Source organism: Tyto alba, unplaced genomic scaffold (assembly GCF_018691265.1).
Source record: "Tyto alba isolate M040663 unplaced genomic scaffold, T.alba_DEE_v4.0 Super-Scaffold_18, whole genome shotgun sequence".
Lineage (NCBI taxonomy): Eukaryota > Metazoa > Chordata > Aves > Strigiformes > Tytonidae > Tyto > Tyto alba.
This window is the reverse complement of record NW_024881280.1, coordinates 20522647-20544507: the sequence shown is the minus strand read 5'-3', so window position 1 is coordinate 20544507 and position 21861 is coordinate 20522647. Positions and strand designations below refer to the sequence as shown.

General features: G+C 36.2%; 1 protein-coding gene across 8 annotated transcripts in view; it reads right to left on the bottom strand.

Moving 5' to 3' along the window:
* Positions 1-21861, bottom strand: part of NPAS3 (neuronal PAS domain protein 3) — a 615710-nt gene that overhangs the window by 42341 nt on the left and 551508 nt on the right. For all 8 annotated transcript variants that reach the window (XM_042791038.1, XM_042791040.1, XM_042791039.1 and 5 more), the window contains one exon: positions 17407-17525. In XM_042791038.1, the coding sequence (XP_042646972.1) occupies positions 17407-17525 (119 nt within the window). The remainder of the gene's footprint in view (positions 1-17406; positions 17526-21861) is intronic.

Genomic DNA, 21861 nt, shown 5'->3' with positions numbered 1-21861 from the left:
TAGATCAGCATCCTCAGTGCTCAGGCTGACCAAGGGGGAGTAGCAGGCTAGGCAAGCATCTAACCGCTTTTCCCTTGCGTATCCTCCCTGCGCTTCCTGAGGCACAGGCATGTTCTCTGGTAAGCTTTCGGCATTCATAGTGCCCTATGGCAATGAGTTTCACTGTTGAACTCTGGAATCAGTGTTTCATTTTCCTTGTTCTGAATCTGCCATTTACTACTTAAATTTTGTTCCCCACCCTACATATTGAGGTACTGCATAAAATTATACTCCATTCACTTTCTCTATACACTGTTTTCTCTCACGTGCCTCCACAGTCATCTTCCAAGCTGGATCTCCCACGTTTATTTTAGCTGTTCCACAATGTTGACCAATGTCACTTTTTTTGCTGTTCTACAATCTTCAGTTTGAGATGAGGTTGGATAACAAGTGCACAAGTATTCAAGATAAAGGAAAACATTCATTTTACAGTGGTCTAATGACATTTTCTGTTTAATTTTTGATTTATTTCCTAATAATTTCTTAGCACTCTGTTTGCTTTCTCATCACTACTGAGCACTAAGCTGTTCCTTTTATAAACCTCACATTACAACTCCAAGGTATCTCTGAGCAGTAACAGCTGGTCCAGAGCTCTTGCTTGTATATATACAGCCAGGATTGTTTTTTCCCAGGTGTATTACTTACATTCACCCGAACTGAATTTTATCTGCTATTTTATTGCCCCTTCACGCAGAATCATGAAGTTCTTGTGCTATTGTTCACATTAGACTTACATTTTTACAATCTAATAAGCACTGTAACTTTCCTGTTCACCCTGGTTTCCATTTAATTTATTAATATGTTGAGAACCAAAGTCCCCAGAAACAGCAACCTCTGTGAAAAAGCAGCAGTGACCACTTAAACTGAGAAAACTGACCATTTTTGCTTTTTGTTTTTGAAAGCATTTAGCCATTACAGGGTCTACCCTCTCCACTGGCAGCTTAATTTCTTTCAGACTTTTGGTCAGGGACGGTGCTGGTTCTCATGCTGCAAATGTATCAAATGGAAATCCCCTATAGACATGCTTGCCTAAGGTTCGCAGAAGTCTTTGACTTTTCCTTGATGTATTTACTCAGATGTCTACTAATTCTATTTTTATTTTAGTTTCAGTAGAAGTGTTCTAGGTTATGAGCTTCCTTGTGCTAACACACAAGGAAGGTGTTGCCTACTGTTTACACTAAGTACTGTAAATTAATGTATATGAAGGGGACATGTTTATTAGATGTCTTTCCTGAAACAAATATCTGTATGACTTTCTTCAAAAATGAGAATGACTATACAGGCTTATTTTGCACAATTCTGTGAAATGCAATGAAATAATACTGATAAATTAACACAGACATACAAGCTGTGTTATTCAGTGGAAGTGATAGCAATAGGTCATAAATGTTTGGATCTCAGGCTCAAGCTCCTTTCCCTAGAGATATGACCTATAAGACTCCAGTGCCATCCTAAGCTTCTCCTGAAACTTTTGAAGAATGTGAAAATATAAATATATACTTTCAATCAAATCAGCTTTGCCCAGAAATATTCAGTGATGAGATCTGTTTCATGTCAAATCACCCCAATTTTGCAGAAGATCTGTGGCCCAAAATCAAGCTATTTTGGGGGAGAAGAGGGTTTTCCTAGGTATTTCAAGAAACTAATTGTACCGTCATTAATAGCTGAAGTCCATCCAAACAAGGTATATGATTTCTCTTTGAAGAAAAAACTTTTATTCCACTTGCAGATGGATGGTCTTTGCAAAGCTCTGACCTTCTCCTTGACAGCTACAAATGGACTACTATTTATGATTTGTTTCTATAATCCACTTAATGTAGCAAGCTAGACTATACATAGCAATTTATTTGTAAAAATCATAATAAACCAGCATTGTTTTAAATGCCAGATGTGGATAAATGGGCAGAAAGAACCGATGAGACAAGATTCGTGTTCTTGAATCTACACTGAAGAATTATGGCAGACTCTTGCTTTATCTGCATTGGAATCAATTTAGTAATTTTTAATTCACTGATTTTCTGTTGTTTGCTTACCATTTATTAATTGATTATCATACTCATGCAATTAATTCAAAAGTTGGCAAGTTTATCATGCAGAGATTAATTTTCTTTTACTAACTCACCACCTAGAAAATGTTTTTTTTTAAAAACAGGTTACCAAAAAGTTACCTCCACATCAATCATATTTATAAATGAGATACAGTAGGGGTGTTGTATGCTACCTGTCAATACACACTGAACCTTTCCTTATATTTCAATAAGTTTTTCTATGTAATCTAATAAAATGACAGGAAAAAATTAGGTCAGCTCTGTCTTTCAGTCACTGCAATCCTGACCAAACATCAGCTTGAACACCTAGGACTGAGCCTCTGCAGGGCTGGGAATCCTTCATTTAAGAGTACGATGTATCTCAGGTTGTATTGAAACAAATGGTACGCCTGCCCCACCGGTCACAGGATCTGCACCTTCACAACAACCTTCAGGTTGCTCAGCTCTCAAGTGCTTCTCCTCTGGAATGAGAGCCATTCATTTGCCCTTCATGTCACACTCATTTACGACGGCTGAAATGTTTATTCAGAAGGGGAGTAGAGATAATGAGCAAGGTTTCTTTGCTCTTGGTTACCAGGGGCTATTCACAAGACTTCAGACTCACTCTCTGCTTTCCGCATTGCAACTCAAAACTGCAGAGAGTGAGAGAAAAAATAGTGTTCCCAACTCTCATTATTTTATTATGACTTTCGCCATATTTGGTGTTTAACTGAAAGCCTCAGTTTCTGTATCTTTTTTCCTCTGTGTGTCACTCAGGCTGCTGCTGTAAACTGGACAAATTGATAAAACTGACTTTTTTGTAAGGAGAGGCAAGGAATATGCCTTAGACAATGAGTTTCTTTGTGGCCTATATAAGGCTAGAAGAGACCCAAGCATTTTGATCTCAGAATGAGGATTTAATATCTCTCATAGACAACAGAGAGGTTCAGATAAATCTGCAGAGTTAGGTGCAAGAAGACACACAGAATGAATTCAGCATTCAATGCAGACTGTAAGATACATGAATGTGCAAGCTGTGATGCATGGAAATGCTGCAGGGTTGTAGGAACCCAATCCAGACATTTATTTGTTTGCTCAGAAAATAAAACATGGCCTAGTTTCTCCCCCCTGTAATGTTGGGAAAACTATGCAGAAGAAAACTTGAGTCTTTTCAGCATTTGATTTAAAATCTGAAGTTCGCTCTTCTTGTAACAACTAAGGGTAGAACCTGTATGTACATTCACATATGCTTTAATCACATGACCAGCCCACTGATTTAGTGGTACTAGATCCATGGTCTATTTGCAAAGTAAGAGGCTAAATGATCTTGGCATCCACTGAAAAGACTCTGAGAAATATGTGCAATATTTAACAAATCAAGATCAGTGAGTTCCTATAGAATGTAATGGAAATCTACAAAACTAATGTGAAAAGCCTTAGAAGAGTATCTTTTTGATGGGTTTTAAAACCAACCTACGGAAATCTTTAGCAAGCACATAAGTTCTGTGTTAAAATCTATGGGATCATTAAAGATACCTGGAGAACAGATATCACATCATTCTTGTTAACCTGGTAGAACTTTTCAGTAAAGAAAGGGGAATAGGCTAGGAACACATGTAAATTTTGGAGACTTTTATACATTTTGACCTGGTGAGTCATTAATAGCCCACTGCACATCAATCTACACCCCTATGAAATCCAGTGATACTGTGTATGGCTTAGACCATGTAAAACAGCTCAGGATTTGGCTCATTATTCTGTTTAAGTCATTCCTATTATAATTTCTCCTGTTTTGTCATCCACTTATGCTGAGCACCTCCCTTAAATCTCAGGTGAAATCCACAGGACACTTTGTACAAACATGTGCTATGAATAATTGACTGTCTGGTTTAGCTGCTAAATTTAAAGCAAGCCAGGGCTATGTCACTGTATGTTTTGTTGGATATATTTTCTGGCTTTGTGGTGAATTGGCTGCGTGATCTGATAAAAACTGATGCTAAATGAACTCTACAATTTGTATTCCTACAGCCACAAGTTTATTGGCTTGGGTTTTTTTTTTTTTTGTTTTGTTTTTTTTTTTTTTTCCTTGGCTCTGTCTGTAAGGTTCATTACTTACAGTTACTGCAGAATCAATTTGAAATGGCCAAAATCAGTGATGGAATTTATAGCACAATAAACGTACTGCCATACAAGTGCTGTTACACATGAAAGGACCTCGGAATATTCTTTTCAGCAATCCTTCTACATAGCAGAGTGTTCTGTTTTTATCAATCTAACGGAATCATCACAGGCATATTCTGAGAGGTGTAATCCTGACAGCTACACAGCAGATTTTCTCTGAGGCAGATATTTTTACAGGAAAACAATATTATTGATAAAATCTTAGCATATCAGAACACAGAAAAGAAACTGAACATATCTTTTTCATTCTCCACATCAGGCATTTGCAGTTCCATTTCACAAAAAACCCCCACCCTGAACCCAAAAGAGTTTATGAAGAAAGCACTCTCACCCTCCTTGAGATATATATTAATTAGTTATCAGTTTAGCAACTCTGAAATCTAGAGTAAGAGCACATGGTGGGCACTATGGTGTGTGGAAAATGTGGAGGACATCTGAAGCTAAAACATAAAGTATAGCATCAGTAGTTGCCTGTTTATAAAGTTTATAAAGATTTACATTTCAACTTAGTCTATTTTTCTTTCCAAGTGTCTCTATTATAGACATCTCATATTTTACACCATTTTGAAGCATAGAAAGTTTTAACTTTAGCATGATGCATTGTCAAAAAAATACAGAAAAGACAGATGGCAGGCTGTCCTCCCCAAAACTCAATTTCATAATATGCATGTGATCGCTAATAGGCAGGCACTAAAAAACAATTTTCCTTGACGTAGAAGAGCTGATAAATTGTCAACATAAACTTCATCTGTAGTTGCTCCAGTGATCTAAATCTCTTCTGTGAGTTTTGTACCATCAAAGTCTGCATCTTACAACCATATCAAAATTTATGAATGCATATGACTATAAAGTGACTGAAAACAATGCATAATGCATGTTTGTGTATTGTGAATCAGCTCCTTGCTTGCTCAGGAAAAACTGTGTCCAGTGCCCTGTTCCTTAGCCCTGGGCATGCGATCGTGGGAGAGTCAGACTGGATTCAGTGATGCCATGTGAGCTAATTAAAACAGGTCTCTGCATTTAGGTATCTCTTAAACACAGTGCTAGGTCTAGTGGTGGACTGACCTAACCAACACAGTCTTTGTAACAATATGACAACACGAAGGATCACAAGAACTGAAAGCAGTTGATTAGTTAGGAAAAAAAATATACATTTCTGAACACGTGAGCAAGGAGAAATGAATGAAAAGTCTAATAATAACAAGGTAATAATTTTCAAGAAAAGAATTGTTCATCTAATATTTCAGAGAAAAACCATGCCTGGATCTTCCAAAATATGTCAAAAGTGAAAGGGATCATTTGGTTCACATGAAATAAAATTAATCATTCAGTTCACGCATGCACAAATTCTCGGGGAAAATACCCAAAATATTTGTGCATAGAATGAGACCCGTTTACATTGAAAGTGCAGAGTTCATTTCAGATTTAAACATTTTACTGTAATTGGTAACTACTAATTTTGGTATTTTTAAAGGCTTATAACTTAAATATTTGTATGCCTGTAAGAATTTGGATCTTATTTTTGAGAAGCAGTAACTCAACAGCAGATGAGCTGTGACTGCTCTGTTATAAACATATTTGCTTGGAAAAAAATAGTGTGATGATCCCACCACATATTTAACTGCAAGTTTCTTAAGTTTAATTGTGAAAAGACTATGAAACATTTTGATCACGCTCTTGTTACAGAGAGGAAACACTACTTGCAAGTATGTGACCAATTCTGTAAAGCGAAACCATGGGAAGAATCCATATTTCTTGAACTTTCTTTTAATTAGAGCAATACTGTCAATTTTAAAGGCACCAAACTTGCATCCTGTTGCTCTAATTGTCTGCAGTCTATATTACTCTTCATGTGTCCCCTAAATTAAAAAAAAAGAGAACAGCAGTATACCAAGAACAGACCTCACATTTAGGAAATATTGCCAAACAGGCAGACACACTCTTTTTGAAGTATATTTTGAGTCACTGATGTGCTATACTGTTTGGTTCAGGATGGGAAAATATACAAATACTAGAATTATAACTGAATATATCTGTACAAAAGAAAGGGGAATAGGAGCTCCTAATGTGCTATCACAAACAAAGGTGAAAAACGCATTGTTTACAATTGATGAAACAGACCTTGGCTGTGTCCTCTTACTGGCAAGCAATTCACACAGCAATGTGTACAAGAAGTTCAGAGGGAATAAAATACCTATCCATAAAAATTGAAATAAAACTTGTAATCCTCTTCAGGGTAACCTCTTCAGAGCTCAGACCTCTTTATGCAATCTGTATGAATTCCCAGTAAAGGCTCGAATATGAAGTTTATAAGAAAATTACCACTTCTTTTAATACACTTAGTGTTTTCCCTTCTTTGGGGTCTTTTGTATGAATTTTAATTAATGGAGAAAAGTAAGATAATTGTGCTCTCCCAAGCTTATTCTTAGATACTGATTATTTTCCTTTAAGCAGGCACAAAATTATTGGTTCTAAGGAGGGACAACCAAAAAATATAGCAGTAAAAATTAAAACTTCTTATTTCATACTGGTTAAAGATGCTTTAAGGTATATAAACTCCAGGGTCAGTAGAAGCCTTGCTCAGCTTTCTTTAAAAGCATTGGGAGTAATAAAGACTTCCATTTTATCTTCAGTGAAATAATACTGCTGAAATATCACCTCATTTTTGATGTCAGCAGTGACTTCTTTTTACCTCCATGATGTCAAATGGGAATTATTATTATTAGAACGACAGCTTCCTAATGATGCTGTAAAAAGGAGAAACTGAAATCCTTGCTACCAAACATCTATATTCTGTCTTCTCCATAGGGTAAAGCAAATGGGCTCAACCAAATGCCATTCTTAAGCTAGTATCAGTGCATTAAACAGACCAATCAAGAGTCATGCTTAAACGTTTAGAAACAGAAGCATAATGGTTTATTTAGTTATATAGTGGTGTATGTGTACTCTGGACATAGAGAAAAAGGACATTTATACTATAGGAACTCTTTCTGGGAAAGGTAGTGTGAAACACTTATGATCAACTTTTTGTGCTAGAAGATAAAAACACCAAATCAGTGTCCAGACTATCCAGGAGTCATTGCACCAGGTTAAGTCAACAGCTACAGGGAATGAAAGCCTCATGTGATGGTCCTTGTTTGACTACTGGCTTCATGTATGGCGTACTGATGATGGACACATCACTGAAATCCTCTGTGCCTTTTTTCATCCATTCTGTCAAATGAGCAGTTACAGAAGAACCTGGCTTCATATGACAACAAATTATATTAAAAAATTTGGATTTTGAGTAAATGATGGGCCTTGAACCATATGCAACCACCTATTCATGTAGAAAGTCAGTGAAGAGAAGCTGCAAAGTGGCACTATCTATGTGAGCGAACGGGCATTTTGATTTTCTAATACTTTCACTTTGGTCCAAATACAAAGAGCTAAAATGTATAACGTTTCCCTACCATTTTTACATGTGCTTATTTTATGTATTGCTTCACACTAGTTGATAAAGCTTGGAGATCTTTAGGGTGGAGAAATCTATGGCGGATATGAAAAAATATTAATCAAATGGAAAAAAAAAAGTCTCTCTATAAAGTTTGTTTGTTTTGAAATAAGAAGGGAAAAGTTTGCAAAGAGCCAAGCCAGCTGCCAGCCAAGGAGGTAGATGCCACCAGCCCTGCTCCTCTCCCACAAGTTGGCAGCAGCAGCAGCCTCAGGGAGCTCCCCTGGACTGAATCCAAGGGGCAGGAAAATGTGTTTTTTCTGCTGGTACATTGCTTCTTTTTCCTTCAGAGGAAAAGGATTTTGGCATAGCTCTTCTACAGCCAGTGGCAGCCCAGCTGAGAGCAGGAGTTCACCTTTTTCTGGGTTTTCTGTGAAGGTTCTGCTAAACTTCACACTGATCTGAGTAGTTTTTTATTTGGTATCTCGTTTTGCCTATTCAGGTCAACCGTCAAAACAAAGGAAGTACCAGCCTGAGAAAATGAAGCGTGATGTGCTGGAACACAAAGATGATTTGACAATATTCATGTTCTAGGAAGTAAAGCTGAGGACGAAGTACAGCATGTAATCACAGTTGGCTCTGACACAAACAGCCGTTGTTATCTTTGGCAAGTTACTTGATCTCCTGGTATGTCAGCACTTTCCAGACTCAGAGGAGTGTTGCAAAAGTACATTTGTTAATATAAAAGACATTATAAGCAACAGGAAAAAGCCAATAAAACATAATGCTTTGCGCATATAAGAACCTGCACAAAAGGTAAAAGAAAGTTTAAAAACCATATGGGAATTATGGGTTAAAAAATAAATGAGAAATAAAGATGCTTTTCCAAGTTCATGATGAGGTGAAATATCTCAGTGTTTATCTCACTAGTGCACAATGCAAATAAATTAATACAGGTATTATAGCACTGCGAAGATGTGAAGAGTAGGGAGCAGGAAAAAGAGCAGGAAAAAAAAGGAACTCTTAAAAGGATTCAGCTTTAACAGGACAAAGAAACAGCCTGATCCTTATGAATTGTGGGCAGTTAACGTTTCAGCATGTATTGAATACAATAATTAATGATAAAGGAAAAATTACAGGGAAGTAATTCATAATGAGAATATTTAAATAGTGTTTTAAAATTTTCCAGCTGTTTGTAAAAGATTTTCTCTACTGTTTTTTAAATTTCAAAGAACATGTGATTGTAAAAATTCATTAATGAGACCCAACTTGTGTAGTTGGTATGTAAAATGTGCTGTACAATCTTAGTTATTCAAGGGAACATGCATGGTGGCCTTTCCTTTGTGGGGCGAACAGGGAGACAGGCAATAGCCCGCAGCTTTACTTCTGTGATTGTAACAACTAAGCTTTTTCCTGGTGTTACTTAGACATGAATGATAATTTCAAAAGGAACTTTTGCTTGCCTACTAGTACAGCCTGTGACAGATCACAGTGTAATGAAAGTAATGTCTGAGTGTAGGTTCCACATTTGTGGAACAATTTTAACCCTAGAAGATATTTTTGTTTAGAATTTTCATGTAATTCTTCAAGAAAATATTTACTTGCAGAGGCAACAGTGAAAAATACTCTCCTGAAAAAATATGGTCTCCTCCCTCTAGCTAACCCATCACAGTTCTACAAAAGCTAAATATACATATGTGTTTACATAAGATGTCAGGATTATACCCTTATGACTATCAATTTAATATTTCTATTTTCTATTCAACAGCTATTGATGTTATGTTACCAGATCAAGACAATGTGCAACAATGAGAAACACAATAAGAAACAAAGTTTCTTAGATGCAAAATTCACTGAAATGCAAGTTTAAGAACCTTCCAATCAGTTTCATCTTAGTTCTGGATTTCATTGACTGTTTCACACTCAATAAAATTTTACCAGTGGAAAGATGAGACTGCTTCTGTAAGTAACTGCTGAAGAGCAGGAAGATGTGCTCATCTACACTAGGTTAATATTAGTTACATTTTTTCAGTGTATGAGATTATTGTCTTTTCTAAGCATACTTTGGACAAAAACTTCAAACTGTTGGAAGTGATAGAGGTAATTAAAAGAGCTATTAGTGTCTGCATTTGCACATCTAATACAATGTTTACATTATGAAAAGGAGGTGGGCCAAAATATCCACTGGCAGCAGTTACAAAACAGCCAAGTGGGGCAGAGATGTTGGCAGCAGCATCTGTCTGTCCTAGAGCAAATTCTGGCTGGTGATTCTTCACAGAGAACCGTGTGGTTTTCTTCACTCCCACAGAAGGCATACTCCCAATCATTATGAATAAGCAGTGGCAGACACCACTGGTGGATAATTTAAGAAAACTCTGTGGACTGAAGGCCTCTCTTTTTCAGTACACATTCCCACCTGGGAGCATGATATCTTTTTCCCAGCGCATAATAGGAGGTATTTTCTGGTTCCCACTCTGGTGAGATCTCATTGTTATCATCCCACTCGCTGACCTCTGCTTATTAACACTGCAGTGGGTCTCACACTGCGCTGTAAGTTCACACATCTAGACAATTAGTGCTACTTATGAAAGTGCAACAAACATTTTGTATCTCTATGATTCAATAAAACTTAGTTCTTGAAAGAATACCAGATTTGTCTTGGAGCTGATCTCTGTCCATTTTGAATATTTTATTATGTATCAGAGTAAATCATGATCTCACCGTTCTCTTTCACTGTTATATCCACTGACTTTTAAGAAAAGTAGCTTAGAATTATACTGCCTAAAGATTAGAATCAAAGGCATTTGCTGCTAATTTGGTGATACTATCTTTTTATATTACTTATCCTTTGATAACAGAATTTATGAAAACATCTCCAGAAAGTAATCTGTATTTGCTCAATTTTATGTTTTCTTCCCTTTGAGAATTCAGTTTGTGATTTCCCATTTACAGTTTGGAACACACTGCAACAAAATCACAACTCTGAAGCCACATGAACGTTTAAGACAATATTTGAGGAGAAACACATCCTGATACAGGACTCAGGAATACTGCAGCTGCAGTCATCATGAGGAATGATCAAAGCTTGAATCTTTCCTTTAAAGAAGACTGCTATTAAAAAGGCCTTTTATATAATACTAACTAGTTAGTTTCATTAGTGCTACTGCAATAATGAATGCCTAGCATATATTCATGTCTCCAGATGGTAGAACAGCACTATAAATCCCGTTTAAAAGATGCTCAGCCCTGAAAATGTTTTTTGAGGAGTTACTAATGGTCAACACTTTTAAAAAACTGGTTAATGTATTTAGATGCTGAGTGCGAACCAAGTTTTTCCAAGACAGCTCTCCTAATAGAATCTCACGGCTCTATAGCAAGACATAAAATGAACTCTAGTCTTCTTAATCCTGTTGCAGACCATATTTTCTTGAACCGTATCTTTATATCTACAAGTAGATACTTCATAAGACTCAGATTGGCCCATTAGTATTTTGTTCTTTTATAAGTAATGCTGCATCTTTACTAGCTAAGAGACTTCCTTTTGACTAAAAGGTCATCGATTTACATGGGTGAATTCTCGATCAGTTCTTTCTCTCTGACAAATTACCTTTAAGTCTTTCCAGTGCTGAAAAGTCTGGGGAATGCATGTGCTGACATTTAGAAAACTCTTCACATAATGCTTCCTGATGTTGGTTTCTTATTCCTTCTTCACTCAATTAAGGAGGTGTGGCAGTAGCCATGTGATGAAATACTAAATTCTGCAGTTTTCTTTCTTCCTACAGGGAAAGGTCAGGATACCTTTCTGGGACAGAGTGAAATGCTTGACAGAAAAGATTTCAAGGGGGAAAAATATTAGAAGAGGAGAAAAGAATTTAGGCCAAGCTGGAAAGTGGGATAAGTGAATTCCCTCAGGCTGAGGGAATTAAACCTGACTCTAACATAGCCCACATCTGAGAAATGTACTAATCATTAGACTATTATGCAAAAAAGCAGCTCCCTTCTCTTTCTTCCTCCTTCTGATTTCCCTGAAATGGAAGGTAGTTTTACTGTGTTCTTAACCAGTCCGTGATATATTGGGTGCTTAAAGTGATTTTGAAATAGGGACATCTTGTTTCTGAATTCCAGGTGAACCACTTAAATGGGAAACAATAGTTTCAATTTTGGATTGAATCAAGAGAATGTTATCACAACACAAGTTCAATGCCATGATTTTGTCTCTCTAACCAAGTTTTTGTCTCTCTTGCCCTTTTGGATTAACAAATCTGAATTTTGCCCAAAACTGCACTTCAAGTGCACAACTGAGATTTACAAATCTTGCACAACTCTTCAAGTTCTTCTAAAAAAAAAAGAAATAATAAAAAATATTAATTTTAAGCTGTGAATAAAAGCAGTAATAGTGTGAAAAAAGCTGATAATAGAACTGTGATGGACATGAAATTTCAACAAGAAACGTAGATTTCCATCTTCAAAATCGTAATTCAAATAATTCTAAATTTATGATTATAAATACAAAATCTGAGAGCACAGTCTCAGAAAATGTTTAATTTTAAACAAGTTGGTAGAAAGATACCATTGCACAAAACAAAAATATTATTTCATGTAGACTACAGAGACTAATTGGTGAAAACACTTTATAGAGTTTCAAATATCACTGAAAATATTTTAATATACAGTAACAGATGTATGAGGCATAGCTAACCAAATTTAAATCCTCAGTTACTGAAATGCAGACACTAGATGTGCAACAAAACATCAAAATTTCTAAACAGAACTTGCTAAACCAAATTTTTTATATAGCATTTTACTTGTTTTTATTCAGTATGTCCCCCGGTACTTCAAATTATGCTTCTGTATTTAACAGTCCTCTGTGATTTAATAAGTAATGAAGATAAATTTGCTCTCTTCATTTCAAATTTGGTCAGTTTGTTTAAACTTGCTTACTTCCCACAATTCTCTTGCACATGAAGAACACCAGAGAGAAAACCAGGTGTAAATATCTGCTCTTGGCATTGAAAAGAGCTGTAATAATGTAAAGCAGCAAGGCAGGGTTTACACTTTTATCCAGTGCTAACACTTCTGTGCTGCATTAAAGGACTTCAGAACTCCTGAAAGTCATATACAAATAGTTGAAACAAAGTCCATTTCATTCATCTCCAAAGAATATGTATGTGCTTTTCCATAATCCCAAGACACTTTTCAAAGACACTAAGGCCTCACTTCAAGGCAGAAGTATCCTGGTAAACTAGTAAATATTTATTTTATCAATAATACAGGCTCCAAAGTCTAAGGTTGTAAGTAAGATTCTTCTCAGCACATGATAGCTGCTATATTTACTTCCAATTACTGAAGTCTGAAGTAGGCTCATTGTCTTGTGACCTCAATGACTCTGAAGTTTTAATGACATGGAGACTGTTTCTTGTTGACACTGAATGGGCCAAAGCAGGCATCTAGGTAGCAGAGAAGATAGAAAGTACCACCCCAATTAGGAAGGTACAGCCTGAAGGAATTTTAAGATGCCCTTAACTCTACTGATGGATCACCAAGAAGGTTGATTGCCAGCTTCTTGGGAGATGGAGAGGCAACAGATGTTGGTTATACCAAATTCAGAGATTGCCACTGTGACAGTGAAAGGGAATCTCCTCATGTTGGCTTATCCACCTCTTTAATAGCTTCTCATGAGAGTGCTATTCCATAAAACAGTAGAGGAATATATATGGATATATACTAACACATTTGACAAGCTGATGAACTGCAAACTGCTGTCAACTACTGGCTCTGATGATGTTCAATGCTTTGACTACTTCATCCCCTTAATTATGCTTTGTTCAAGAGACCAGCATCAAGCCCTAAATGTTTGAACAAAGAAAATCCTAGTATAATCTGACATGAAAGTAAACACGACAAAACAATAACAGGATACTACCGGGCAGTAGAAAATGTATCACTGGACTTGAACAAAGTAGTTTTCAATGAAAATTAGCTTTGACATATGCATGAGTAAATCAGACAATAGAAACATTGAAGGTGGGATAACTTAAGCAAACAGAATTGTGACTCTCAATTGGAGGAAAACAGATGGAAAAGGAGATGAAATGGAGACAACAAATATCCAAATTAAATACAAACTTTTCTTTTACTGATGAAAACAGTTGAAAAAAAGGAAGATGTGATACATTTTCAGCAGAGAAAAACAATAAGTCTCTGCATCATATATCTTAGAAAACAGCTATAATGGTAACACATTCTGAGTTTTGCAGTGAATGGAATTATAATTTTTTTTGTTTTTATTTATTTTCAACGTGTTTTGTCATCTGACTACATTTTATTTGGCTTTTTTTTTTTTTTAATAGCGTAGATTTACTCAATGAAAACTGAATATCTCTCAAGCACTGTATATAAACTCTTTTCCTACAAGATCTGAGCCTAAGAACATTAAGAATGGGAAAATCCAATTCAAAGAGGGTGCTGGGCAACACTGAAAGGGAAGGAGAGAGGGAGGATTAATCATGTAACCATTTTCCCATTTCAGACTTTTAAGGTAATATAAATCATGGAAAAAAGACCATTACCTCCATCTTTGCATATAATTCAGGACTAATTAAATCAGTCCAGGAAGGGACTATAAACAGGGTTCATCTCATGTCACAACAGTCTGGAACAGGGTCCCTTTGAGGTACACATATGTGTAAGTCTATCAGTATGACTTTTGTTACAACATTTCTTTTGATAGAAAATTAGTTCTTACTAGATCAACCTGAATGATTAATCAATCTAATTCTCTGACTGTTTTCAATTTTATGTGATTTTCCTGAGGCAGGGATCACTCATTCTGAAAATTGGCTAAGCATCTTGTGGACCACCTCAATCATTTGCTATCTAAAGAAACATTCATCAGCAGTCCTCAAAGCAAGGAAAAAACGGAGATGTGGTTGTGAGCTCAGTAAGAGTTTGGAACAAGACACCACCCCTTTACAGAGATGAAACATTTTGTCACTGCTGGAGGACTGAACACACAAGGAGCTGAATACTTTGGACAGAGCTAAAATCTGACTCACACAACGTACGTAGTTCCCAGCACACTGCTCCTGATGAATGTTTGTATTCTGACTCAGGAGGGTTACCTTCCCACAGCGACACAAGAGCTCAAGGGAAACTGTTAGCCAGGAGCCCTTGCTTTTTGTAGAAGGAAAATTCAGTGCTCTGTTGTATTCTGAAGGTGTGAGACAGCAGCTCCTGAGTCAGCCTGCTCCATCAGGATTTCCCACAGGAACTCTGCTGCACATGACCTCGGCTGGCATAGTGTTTCCTGAGTAAGTGCGGGAGGTCTTCCAGAGACCCCTGATGCAGAAATTATCCAGCTCCTCCCATGAGCTTTGACAGTATTAGGTAACTATTTTTCCCTTTGATAATTTCTTATAGATGTATATCCATAAGGCTCATGGATCTATCCTGATTTTAATAAAATATATACTTGAACAAATTCAAGAAGCCTTAAATTTATTCTGGCACTGGACTTTTAGATATCAGTGAATAAATTGCTAACATTCCTATAAGTGTGAGTGACATCCACCATAGCATTTGGTTTTTATTATGCTTGTCTAATAAACAAAGAATGATTAAACAAAGTAGCTCTTAACAGTCAGTTAAAAAGACATTCACGTGATCCAACTCTTCTAAAATGAATACACAATTTTTCTGGGGCTCACTGAGGCTGCAGATAATTCTCCTTCCATAGTACATAGAGTGCCAATAACCATGCTTTTGAAAAACTGTCAAAATACAATTCATATGGCCAGACACAGCTGAATCCAGTCAAACACTGTCAGTTACAAAGATCTTGAAAACATCAAAAAGTAGATGAACTACACCTCATGCCTAGGACTTGTACACTGCTTATGCGATTTTACTCATGCTGACTTTCTGATGCCTCATGGAGAAATTTGGAAAAAACACCAATGTTTTATTTACAGACAGTTTTGTCAACTATCATACTTTTTATCCACTCTTTGTATCTAGGAAAAGCTGTCTAAAAATGATATCTGATCTTACAAAATTCATTCTGCTTTACCTATGACATCTCAGTTCTGTTTTTTAGTGCTTCCATGATGCATTAGCAGGTCTAAGAGAAATGAAACTGTATTTATAGGATAGACATTGCTATGTCTTTCTTTTGGGCAAAGGGTCTACAATGAATTTAAAAAACTGTAGTGTAAAAAACCCACCTTGTGAAGCCAGCCCATTCTAGATATGTCATGTTCTGGTGTTAGACTAATATTAGATTCTCAGATGTCCAAGAAGAGAGAATGACGAAGTCACTTACTTGTCTTCCTTTTGTTCTCACCTACATCTGGCAAAAAATGTCAGACTACAAAACCCACAGATGAATTCTCTATTTTTTCCCATTACTATTGCAGCATGCATATGCAGCACAGCAAGTTCTCTGCCAATCCAGCTTTGGCCTAGCCTGGATGGACCATGACTAATCATGAAGATGAGTGTAACTTCAATGACCTGCCCATTCATTCGTCTTCCTCCTCCTGAGACTGTCAGTACACTTCCTGGCTTTGATACCTTCTGAGACTTGTAAACTGGTCAGAATGAACAAGTGCTGAGTGCATTCTTTCAGGTGTTGACAATTAAGTAGTATACAGATCAAAACTTGTGGTGCCTTAAGAAACCAATGATCTGGACCTAAATTTTCATTAGCAACTACTTCAATCATCTTGACACAGAAACCATTCAACAGAAGGACTCCCAGTCATTTACTTGCAAAGAAGACACTTCTACCAGAATTTTACTGCTCGTGTAGACTACCTTGATGCTATATTCACAAAGAATTTTCAGGGAGAAGTGAGTCTGGGAATTTTACTTCAATGCTCCTCTAAATCTTCCTCTGAAAACTGAAAAAAATGCTTGTGAAAGTTTTTAAACGGACATCGACAAGCAACTTCTTTAAATATACACACATTCTCAGACTTACTTTCTTGCACCACTCTTTTATCCTGTATCATACTTAATGGATGACATATTTCATTCCAGAAGCTGACAACGTTAAAAATGTGCTATTCCTTCCAGTTTTAGTATACTGCAAAGCCACTGATAGCTACAGGCACTATGAGCGATATATGACTGAAGAAAAATGAGATTACTGCTGATAAGGAACAAGAGACTTTCGTATCTTAAAAGATTCTGAAATCCAGCAAATATGATCCCCAGCAGCAGATGCCCCTCAGACAGACAATGAAAGAAAAATGGTGGAAAAGTACTCATTGTGGCTTGTTGTTTCCTTCAGCCAGAATGGCAGTGAAATGAAGTAGCTCTAGCATACTGTCTGCATGAAGAAATACTACCTCTCTGGGAAAAACATAACCCAAAGATGACTAACATTCTAACAAAATGAGCGGTAATTTTCCACTATAGAAAAAGTGATGTTACTCTGACTCACCTTCTTTGGTAAAATACACTTTTACTCTGGAAGTGTTGCTCTTTTGAAGGCTATCATGCTGTTATCATCAATGTTTATCATAATAATGATCAATTTAATGGAGGTGTAGTACCAAAGCCAAACCTCAGGCTGGAAATATTGTATTAATGATTCTTTAACACAAGGAATGAGACATATGCAAATATGAAATAGCTCCTTTCTCTGTCTATTAATGTGTCCCTGGAACATGAATGAACTTAATTTAAAGATGTCAGTATTTCATGCTACAGTGCAACCCTTACCTTGTATCCTGATGATTTGATGTGCACTCCTCGCTTGGTCAGTGTAGATTTCATTCTGATGAAAAAAGAGCGCTCTAGAGTGTTGTCAGTGGTTAGTAAACTGGGGCTTGTAGATTCGACTAGGGAATAGAAAAAATACATATACACATAATTTAGATTTTATACATCCCCTTTAAGCTATTTTTCAGGTGCAATCCTTGAACTCACTAAAAATAAATGACTGATGGATGCTAAGAGTGTTGTAATCAATTTACCTCATTTAGAAAATGTTTACTTAGCAAAAAAATTTGAAAAATATATGTATACTCAGTAAGTCTCATTTTCAAGTTATTTTTCCCATAGAATTTTTAACAGAGTTTTATCTCATTAACTCTTTCTTGCACAATTCTGTTATGATTGGAGCTATTTTGTCAGGGTATGACATTGTTTTTAAAACTGGGGAGTTCTTCAGTATTTTGTGAAAGGCAAAGTATCACTGAGGTAGCATTTCTATCTGCTAAAATAGGTTGCAGATTCTGCAGGCTTTTATTCCCTAGTCTCTACTTCTTGCTTGTAGTGATACTTAGGGTGAGCCGCTGCTGGTTTTGAGTGCCTTGGTTTCCCCATTACCAAACGTTAATTATTATCAATAAAGTACTAAGCAGCCTGAAGGCAAAAATGCTCAAGTAAATGACACATATTATTATTATTGTCATCATCATCACCATTGTTAATTATTAGTGACTAATTAGTCACTAATGAAATATCTTTGTAGTCCAAATGAAGAGATATTTCCTGCTTGAAACTATAGCTCTCATCTGTGCTTCTCACTCCCTCAACTGCAACCACTTAAAATAGTAAATAAATGCTCTTAGTATAAACCATGATAAAACAGTGGATACAACCCTAGTCTGCACTGAGGGATTCTTCATACAATCTTTACTATTGTTATTTTTAGCACTGATAACCAACCTCTCACCAAAATATTGTTCATGGGAAAATTCTGGAGCAGTTTACAAAGAGGAAGCATTATTGGAGATTAACTTAATTTCAGCTTCAGTGAGTAATTAACACTGAATAAAAAAGTTATCTTGAAATTATTCTGCTATTGTTTTGGAGATCCGATCAAACTACTAGTATAAAGTATTCAAGTATTTAAAAAGCATTTGTTATGCAGTCAACAGAAATGCAAAAACTTGTTTGTGAGCTAAGGATTATATCGAATTGCCCTTGATTTAATGTGGTCACATTGTCTTGTGTTTGTGACATTTCAGCTCTGTTGTGATGAAATAACTGACAACATTGCCCCTTTCTTTAGTGTCTCTCTTTAGATTTTTTTGTTTTAGAGAGCATGAATTCGATGTCATTTTAAATGTACAGCTCTTTATCACTCGAGGGAAAAGCAGAGCCATGTTATATTTAGTACTTTCATTTCTTCTGATTAAATATGAATTACTATGAAATTTTTCTCATCATCTAACACGCCATAATACGCCAACAGCTTTTTAATACACTATATAAGCACAAACTTCTGCTCTAAGAGTTTAATTTGCCCCTCTAATCCAATCACATCAACCTTATTTCTCTTATCAGAGATTCCCATTTTGAATTAAATGAGCTCATTAGTTTTAATCAAAAGCAGAGAGATCAAAACTTAAACGTAAATGCTTTAGATCAGAACTGTCAGTCAGCCGTGCAGTTCTATTTTACTAAAACACAAGATCAGAGACCCTTAGAACCAATTTTTTCTCGTAAGGGATGCCAAGAGCTTGAAGATGCTATATCCTTTTTTTTTTTTTTTTTTTTTTTTCTCGCTCCCAAGGACAGATTATACATTTAAGGTTAGACTTAATTTAGAGCATTTTTTTTCATCCTGGTGGAAATGGGAAAGTATGCCATTCTGCTGTTGTCTCTTTCACATTTATTGGTGCTGGTCCTTAGAGACCTGAACAAATGTGAAGCCATCACAATCCATGTAACAAACCCGTCCTCAAAACATTCAGCTCTGTTCAGCAAGATCATCTAAGAAATAAAACTCTGAAAGATATGTGGTTCAGGGTACAGGATAGTGGAAACCTGAAACAGCAACGAGGGTCACCAGGATAGCAGCAGTACTGCTAGGATGAGGATCATAATTAATTATTATTTTTATTGTACAGTACTCTACAGTGCAGTAGTTAAAGAGTACATTAAGAAACCGCAGCATGGGTGATTCCTGCTGTGTGAAGAAATGCTAAAATCAGCTTAACAAGTGTAGCTGTTGTAGTCCAGCACATTATGCTCTAGCACAGGCAATAAGTACAATATGTCCTCATGTGTTCTAATGGTAATTACCTAAACACATAGAAGTAATGTTAATTAAACACACAATATCTCATGCTTGAAAAATGATCAGGTTGTGATACATATGTACCATTCCAAAGCAATTGAAATTAAGATTTCTTTTTCACACACAATTTTATGAAAGGAAAACATCTGATGTATGTACATTGTACATGGCATTGACATTTTCTGGGCTCATATCACCTTACACCATAAGCTTAACATTATTTTGCTGTTATTATAATATGTACAAACCTATACCTCTCTGTAAGTGAATGTTATAAAATGCATATAATTTATCCAACAGACTGGAACAGTGTCTGCTATAGAAACATGTATTCTGAAACGTTTGATTTTCTTTAACAAAAAAGTACCTGAGAGTGTATGTGTGAGATGGGATTAGTTACGTAAAAGTCCAGAACAGCTTATGAACAGCTTTCTGAATTTCTCCCAGGAGAGAACCATTATGACTGATAGTACAAATCTGCATTCAGAGTTGCACCCACCCACAGTAGATACTGTAACAATGCTAGTGGTGCTTATGCACGCAGGATTTTAAAAATAGGATGTGTACAGAACGCATCCATCGATGTCAGTGATATTTGCACAGGAATCTATGGAATATGGTCCATTATGAGTTCTCAGGAGTTTATTTTAAATGCCTATCACTCAGCCTTTTCAGTTTTTTTCCAATTATGTCAAAGGAGGCTAGAAATCTGAAGCACATCAGAATGAAACTCTGTAGCAATTAATTTTTGATTTTTATTTTTTTTTTTTAAATTTGTAATCTAAGACCTTTAAGAAAGCCTGCAATAAGCAAGGTCCGCTTGGCTTGATAACATAGTAACTAAAGATGTCTTTTACACTGAAAAATAGTGCTCCTGGGCTGAATTTACTGAGGCCAAATCTAATGTTGAGTTATAAACCTCTGAAACTGTGAGTTTAGAATGCTAATAATATGATAAAAGTCAATGTTCACTGTGTGTGAATGAAACACTGTACACTGTCAGGCTTAGAAGTACAAAAAGTAAGTCTGGATTGTCTTTGCAAAACAGATAACTGTGTACTCTGGTGGGAAAGCATTCACCTTTGTGTGTCATTAAATATCTTTGGCAGATACTACTAAAGGAATAAACCTTTTTTTCCACTCGCAAAGGTGCTAATGCAGGATGAGATTTCTGGACACGTGGAATGCATTGACCATTTCAAAGGGCATGAAGCTGCAACCTTCTATACTTTACAAAAGTGTCATAAATATTAAAAAGTTAACTAAGAGCCACAGAGCCAAATGGGAAGATCGTATGAACTAGTAGCCACTTCACAAAGTTATTTAGTCATCTCCTCATAAGCATTTCTTTGTAAATGAGACCTGCAGCTCTGATCCTCCAATGGACTTTGCCTTGGGAATAATCTTGGGCCCAGACCCCACAAACCAGTCATGCACCATTTAACTTCACATGCTGGAAGAGTTCTTCTGATGTTAGTGGAATGTGTACTGGTAGATAAATATGTCCATAACTGTTTGGAGGACTGAGGTCCATGGCTCTGATCCTGCAGTGATCTGCAGATAAACTGTGCATCTGTGTGCAGCCTGACCACCTTAATGCTATAGAGCAAAACAGTGTAAAACAAAACAAATAATTGCTATTACAGAGCAATAGCACAAGTATTATCCCTATGACTGATTCACAAGCACATTCAAATTCAGATAAAAAATTTGTCCCCCAGTAGAAAAGAAGTTCCAAATTTGATTTATGTCTTAAATAAGGAAATGCTGCCAAAGCGGCCTGAATAAATATTCACCAACTTCTGGGGTTTTTTTCCTCACATGCATTAAAAATAGAGAGGAGAAGAATGCATTTTTGCATGCCAAATAGATAAAAGATAGGCTTCTCATTCTTAGGAGGACCAGAAGCTACAGAGGGAAAACCAAACACCAACAAGGAATTTGATGGGATTGGTGGGAAAAAGCCTACCTAACATACAGGAAATTCTGGATTTTTTAGCATTTCAGGAAGTTTTCATCTGGATTTCATTTCTCTTCCTTGAAAACAGGTGTCTATACTGCTTTTAAGAGACATTCCCAAACACCAAATTTTCTTAAACACCACAGTTCTTAAAAGAGAAACAAAATAAAAGAACATACAAAATAGT